General features: G+C 44.0%; 1 protein-coding gene across 6 annotated transcripts in view; it reads right to left on the reverse strand.

Moving 5' to 3' along the window:
- adgrb2 (adhesion G protein-coupled receptor B2) overlaps positions 1–7,225 on the reverse strand; it is a 249,326-nt gene that overhangs the window by 21,292 nt on the left and 220,809 nt on the right. For 4 of the 6 annotated variants that reach the window (XR_005004465.1, XM_036515959.1, XM_036515958.1 and 1 more), the window contains exons 24-25: positions 6,264–6,435; positions 1,653–1,745 (exon numbers count right to left, since the gene is read on the reverse strand). Coding sequence is in view for 5 of the 6 variants with exons in the window: in XM_036515959.1 (XP_036371852.1) it covers positions 1,653–1,745; positions 6,264–6,435 (265 nt within the window). In the remaining variant the exon portion in view is untranslated. The remainder of the gene's footprint in view (positions 1–1,652; positions 1,746–6,263; positions 6,436–7,225) is intronic. The other 2 variants (XM_036515960.1, XM_036515957.1) reach the window with 1 other exon arrangement.

A 7,225-nucleotide genomic window follows, 5' to 3' on the forward strand; every position in this document is an offset into this window, starting at 1 on the left:
AACAAATAAAAACATGAGGTTCCCTTGATTGCAGGCCAAGGCCTCTGACCTTGGTTTGAGAAAGTGGCCGTGTCATCTGCTAATGATGACCAGGATCCCACAGAAGCAGAACAAATAGCCTTTGTTCTGCGGGGACAGGGGAAGATAGGTCAGCCGGGGTTCCCTCATCACACCGCTCTCGCTGACCTATGTCTCATTGGGTGCCTGCAAGTTTCATGGATGAAATCAGTGGAGTAGCGCCTACCCTTCAATTTGTGCCCGCTTCACTGCAAAGCACTGTGGGATTTGTAGTATTTATTAAAAAAACAGTCGCACTGGTGTGCCAGCATATCTGATTTTCATTTACATATTTGCATTCATTGTGTCCACACTCCCTGAAGTTCTGAAGTTAATGTGGTGTAACGAGCTAAAACTTCACTAAATTCGGGTGACAAAAAAGTGGGTTGCAGGAAACTGCTCTGAGTTCTACTCCAAATGGTCACTGTCACCTACTCATCAAAGTGAAAAGTAAATAAGGGGGAAATAAAAACTCAGATAGCATCTAAATTGCTAGTCACGACACAGAGACACAGATGAGCACTAATTTGGCGGACTGCTCCACTCTACTAGACCTACTGGCTTGTGGCTGTTTGGAGCCATGCTTGGGTGATCCGCTGGTGAGTATCTAATTGTCCCGTAATGCTGGCTGTAGATGTTGACATGAGGACATTTCTGCCAGAAAAGGAAAATATGGAGGAAAGACAACAAACACAAAAGCGGAATTTGAAAGAGAAAATGAGGGAATGACAGGGAAACGTGACTCCAGAATTATTGGAAATACAAGGTGTTGTCAATGCCAGACGGATTTTCTACGGAGAGAGAGGCTTTCTGATTGGTTCACATGATAAACCCACATAGGGATCAACCTCATATGGCAGGTCTTCACAGGGTTCATGAATCCTCAGTCTCCCATCGCTATAGAAGCTCTGTACCCTACAATTTGTGCCCCAGTAGCCATCTAGACATATTGGTCAGTGGTGGCTAACACCAGCTTCAAGGACCTGCACCATTCCTACTGAGAGAGTAGAGGCTATGGTTCTGGATAGGAGACAAGGGTTCGACACCTGGGGGGCTTTTATCCAAATGGCAGAGCCTCATAGCACACAGGAATCATTGCAGTACCAGTAAAAGGTTCCATTTATCATCGTTTCAAGATTAATAAAACATTAGGATGTGTTAAGTCACACTGTAGTACATAACAGGGGTGGTAGTGTAGCGAAGTGGTAAGGAGCAGGACTCGTAATCGAAAGGTTGGCGGCTTGATTCCCCACTGGGGCACTGCTGTTGTACCCTTGGGCAAGGTATTTAACCCACAATTGCCTCAGTAAATATGCAGCGGTTTAAATAGATAACAATTGTTAAATAGATAAAAATTGTTACCTATGTAAGTCACTCTGGATAAGGGCATCTGCTAAATGCCAAGAAGGTAATGTACTGTAATGTAATGTAATGTAATGACAGGCAACCCTGGATCTCATAATGTAGTGTCTATCAGGGGTGCCCTCTGGACTGTATTACTGGAGCCATTCCAACTCGCTTCCCATGGGGTGAAGGGGAGAGAAGGGGGGATGACAGAACAACGGGGTAATGGAATGAAATGTACTGTTATTCACCATGATCTGCACCTGGCCATTCTTGCAGGAGTCTGGAGAGTTCTCGCTGTCGTCCTTACAGACGCCCATTCGACACCTCACCGCATCCTGGACCTGAGAGGGAGGGGCCGACAAGGAGAGAGAGAGAGGAACTGTTCAAGTTCACCATTTACAGGTTCCTGCAATGGTGAAAATGCACAGAAATACAGCGCTCCTTCGGGTAAACTACACCCATTACCACCAGACCTTCTCTGTGAACGAACACCTGCCTTACAACATACTTCTGCTGTTAATTTGCCCTCATTATGATGCCATCTTTGCTTTATTGTCAGTTTGATGTGGATCTCGTGTACACCCTTCATTGCCCATACATCTAGTGACGCCCATGTGCTCTACTTGGTTTCTGTCAGATTGCACAAGTTAACTTGTGGTAGGGCTTGAATAACTCACGCTCACTGGTCTGGGAGTGTTGTTAGCCTGGTTTGACACTGTTGCTTGTTTAAATTGAAAGGATACACTTATACTGTACTGCAAGTCACTCTGTATAAGTGCGTCTGCTAAATGCATCTAATGTAAGGTAATGTAATGTACAGCCTCTCATTACCCTGTAACACCCACACACCTAACCTCTACAGCGCACCTCCCCTGCCCATACACCCACATCCCTGCCCTCTACCCCCAACATGTACATACACCCTCTACCATCGATCTACCCTCCAATCATCCTCCATTAGCTCATAATCTCGCCCTCTATGGCTCATAATATCATTCTCCACCACCTGCATGCCCACATTTCACCACCCACCCATCTACTCTTTATTGCGCATACACTCACTCTGTCCCACCCACATACACCCACTCTGTCCCACCCACACGCTTCCTCTTAATCTGATCCTCTGCTGGGCATTCATGCTTTGCCCACCACCACTGCTCACTGTAAACCTGCTTGTTTTCCAGAGAGATTCAAAACATTTTTTTTTGTGTCCCATAAACTGAACATTTCAACTGTGTGTGTGTTTTCTGTGTGCAGGTTTTTTGTTGTGCGTGCGTGTGAGTTTTGTACGTGCGTGTGTGTGTGTGTGTTTGTGTGTGAGTTTTGTCTGTCTGTGAGGTCGTGTGTGTGTGTGTGTGTGTGTGTGTGTGTGTGTGTGCGTGCATGTGTGTGTATTTGTGTGTGTGTTGAGAGTGTATTGATGCGTGTGTGTGCGCGCATCTGTATGGATGGGCGTGCATGTTTGTGTGTGTGTGTGTGTATGTGTGCGTGTGTGTGTGTACATGTGGGAGTAAGGGAGATGGTGTGACAGCCAGGCTCAGATTAGTTTAATAATCTCCATCAGACTACCTGTAGAGATATATGCAGCTCAGGAGAATATATTCATAGTTCTCATTTCGATTGTGTAGCAGTCATACGAGGTTGGCAATATGAGATTTTTAATAAAACAATGATATGAGTTTAAACTCCAGAGTGACATGCACACTGATCTCCGATGTGTGCGCCTCCCCTCAGCTTTGTTTTCATTACAGCAGAGCAAGAGGCATTTCCCTCCTGTCAGTGTTTCTACATCCCACATATTAAACTGTGTGAGCATGCTGTGTCCACTGTAATTAACACCCTCTCATTCTTCCCTCTCACAGCAAAAATGCAACCGTCTCAGGGCCAAGCGGAAGGCCAAATAAGCTGGAAGATAATGGGAAAAAAAAAGTACAAGGAACAGCCATGTATCCTTTTAAATCTTGCATTCATCTTTCAAAACAAATTTGAAATTGGTTTCGGCCAAGTACATGTAAGGTTTGCCCTCCTCCCTTATGCTCAAAGGACATATACTGTTTAAGTGCATCTTGTGCACCAGAAAATGCACATATATACATGCAGATGACCAGCTGATACCAAACTATCAAAATCACTGAATTCAGGTACCTTAACCAGGCAGTTTGTAAGATGAATTCTGGCCTCACACAGATTGGAGAATGACAGTAGTGCATTCACTGAAACTCAGTATGCAAATGACAGGGTTGGCAATAATTGATAGAGGAAGCCTGTAGTCTCATAAGAAGAGTCATGAACGCCGTGTGAATAAGTAATTCCAATTATTAAAAACAATGCCGCAGCAATGTTTGACAATGGCCTTTCATCTACAACTTTAATGACATGAGAATCAAGAAGAGGGCTCATCTGTGATGTTAAATGCCAAAGCTGTCAGGAAAACTCTATGGCATGCCCCATGCATTGCTGAACAATAGTATTTGTGTTTCCATCAAGTTTAGATTCAAAATACTGTTCTATGTATATACCTCAGTATGACATTATATTAGATTAGATTACATTACGCCATTTAGCAGACGCTCTAACCCAGAGCGACTTCCAAATAAATGCATCACAATGCTAAGTGTAGTTATCGAAGAGTACTACAAGAGGTCAGTAAAATAGTTAAGTGCTAAACTAGTGTAGAGTGCTTTCTTTGAATAGAAAATAGGGATAGATAGGATAGCTAGAGAAGAAGGGAGACTAGAGATAAGACTTGAAGAGATGAGTTTTCAGCTTTCTCTTGAAGGCACCCTGGGAGTCTGTTCTACGAATATGAGTGAAGTATATCCCCTATTTGGAAAGGCTGACAAAGCCAATCTGTGCTTCATTTCACAATGTAAACTATGAACCCATGTCACTCCAAATTAATTCACACATTAGCATGCCCATACTTCCTGCTACTTGGTGTTTAATATAATGTACCAAGTTTGTAAAGAGACATCGCTTTCTTGATATGTGTCAGCTGTTGCGGATTACATGTTGTCCTTGGCAAGGATTTTCACATATTTACTAAAACAATTCAGGGATTTATTTTTATTCCAATCCCTGGTTTTGAGATATTGAGATAGCTTAGGGTGGTTTTAGCCTTCTATCCTCATCCATGATTTATGGGGACGTGAAAGTCAGACCTCTGAGCACATATTACATATGAAGAAAACCCCTTTGCATTGTGGGTAGGCCTGTTCAAAACACTTGGTATTGTGAATTCAGCAGGAAAAGGAATACACAGCATAATATTATCCTGTTTCTAACACAATTTCAATCTGTGAAAACATCCCTAAAATTGCAGTCAATTGCTTACTCCTTCCCTCCCATTTTTCTTCGGATATATTTTCCTCCAATATTTTAACTATTTTACTAGGGAATATTGCAGTTTCTACAAGATGATACCTGATCGAGGCAATCCTCATCTCTTCAACTTGACTTGAAATTTGGTCGGGCTGAGAATTAATTGGTAAGTGGGAGCCTCCGATTCCTAGATAACATTCAGTGCAATTCAGTGGTACCTTTTTACACCCGCTTCAGTCAGACTGTCTGGAGCCATGTTACCATAGTTCAGAAACCTAATAGGAAGAAGTGGGTTAAACCCATGACCCATGCTTTTCATGAGGAAAAAGGTAACTTTGTCCTTTTAAAACTTCTAAAACATTTCAACCCAATGCTTTATTGAGTTACCGTACTTTCACAACCAGATATCTGTCAAGCTAGAAAGCTTTTGATCTGAGGAAGAAACTGGCTGACATATGCCGGCTGAAGGATGAGTGTAACTCCACTGAGGGACTTTGCAGGTGCATTATGGGCCACTGTAGGACACTGTAATGCAGAGAGTTAGAGGACCCTGCTGTCATACCCACACTCTGCACAGCTGTGTTTATATGTTTTAAACGATCGAACAAGATTGAACGTGTTCATGCCATTTCTTTCAGACATGTTTCTGTCTGCGCCACACAAGCTACACTGAGTTTTGTGCAGAACGAGCTTTGTGAAAGAGCTATGGATTGCCGCTGACTAGCTAGGTAACAAGGATACCTTTATTTAAACCATTATCATGAAAATGGGTGGATCCTCTAGGGACGGTTTTATTAAAATTCAAACAGATTTTCATCAACTGTTGCACACATTTCTCCCACCCCTTATTTCTAGGTGAAAATGGAACTATTGGAATTTCAAATGCTTTCTATATACTTAGCCTTGGCACAGAGCAATGAGAAATATACTGTTACCTTTATCTTTTCATATGCAACCTAATTTACCTGGAAAATTGAATATCCATTTTTTTCCCCATTGCACATATTTTTTAACATCTAGTCTGCTTTCAGCAGATTGCCCAATCATGGCAGTGCAGGGCTGCACTTTTTGTGCTCTTTAAATCAGCAGAAATTTCCCAAACTGGGGCGGAAATTGAAAAATGCTTCAGTTAAATCCAGGTTTAGCGCTCAGGTGGAGCGAGAACCCTGCAGGAAATTGGCCTGTCGGGAGCCAGGAAAAGGAAGAGCCGATTTTACTGCCTTACAAGGCACCGAAACCCAGGGAAAGAGCTTAGCTGGCCTCGTTACACTACCTTTCCAAGGCCACTCCTTTGGTGTGCGCATCGTATATCCAATTAGGCACTTTCCCTAGGGGTTAATTTTGACATGGTTATCAACTGTTTCCTGGCAAATGTCAAATGAATGTCAAGTTCCGTTTAGACACACTTGTTATTTCCTAATTCTAGAGTAAAATGCCAGAGAAGAGAAGAGAACAGCTGCGACTGGCCTTTAAATGAAGGCATTTGATGTTTAAAAATATCGGAAGGAGAAAAAAAAAACAGTCAAAGGGGTGTTTACCTCTCGCCGCATGGCGCAGTGCACCGTGATGATGACGAAGCCCTGCACGGAGTCGAAGACGGCAAAGAGCACCTGGAACAGCGTGGAGCGTCGGTCCGTGATGGCCAGCACGGCCGACATCCAGGTCAGGGCCAGCAGGGGGAGCACCACGCAGGAGCTCCACAGCGACGCCCTGGGCAAACGGCACAACTGAACTTCAGCCGCTCGGCCTGTAGAGGGCGCCCTTTCCGATGCACACCATCTCCATTCACTCAAGCCCAGACGGCAGCCAGTCTATGGTGTCTTGTGCAGAGTATTTAATGGGGGAGGGGCTACAATAATGTAGGCCGTCCTCTGAAGCGGCAGTGCTTGAGCACTGGATTCAGAGCTGCGGAGTGGGCAAGAGTGAGAGTACGGTAGTGCTAATGTGATGACATGCCTTCAAAGACACACTCATTTACATGGGAGCATTCTCCTGTCACACAAACTCACGCATGCAGACACACATATGCGAGCACATACCACACAACACACACACGGACACACACACACACACACACACACACACACACACTACAGAAAATGTTCAGATCCTAGTGTTTCCCCTACTTGTAAGCATCCTCCCAACTAAACAGCATTCTGTTCCTGCTCAGTATGTTTTGTATGGTACAGAAAATAAAATGGGTATATAGTTGTGCCTGCTAAGAAATACCCCCATGATTGTTCCTGGCACGTCTCAGTAAATCGGGCAGCTCAGTGCCCAAAATAGAAGAGGACACCTTAGGGCAAGGGGTTGGCCGACACCAATTTACTGTGTTCACGGTGCACTGCACTCCCATCCAGGGTGTTAATGCTTCTGATTGACAGGAGACTGACAGGTAAAGGAGACCTCTGTTCATTACCAGAGAAAGAGAGCAGGGGGCGTCTGTACTCCCCACAGTGGGTCTTACCATTTTACTGAGTCACACACAAACACACAACCT

This window comes from Megalops cyprinoides, chromosome 21 (genome assembly GCF_013368585.1).
Source record: "Megalops cyprinoides isolate fMegCyp1 chromosome 21, fMegCyp1.pri, whole genome shotgun sequence".
Classification (NCBI taxonomy): domain Eukaryota; kingdom Metazoa; phylum Chordata; class Actinopteri; order Elopiformes; family Megalopidae; genus Megalops; species Megalops cyprinoides.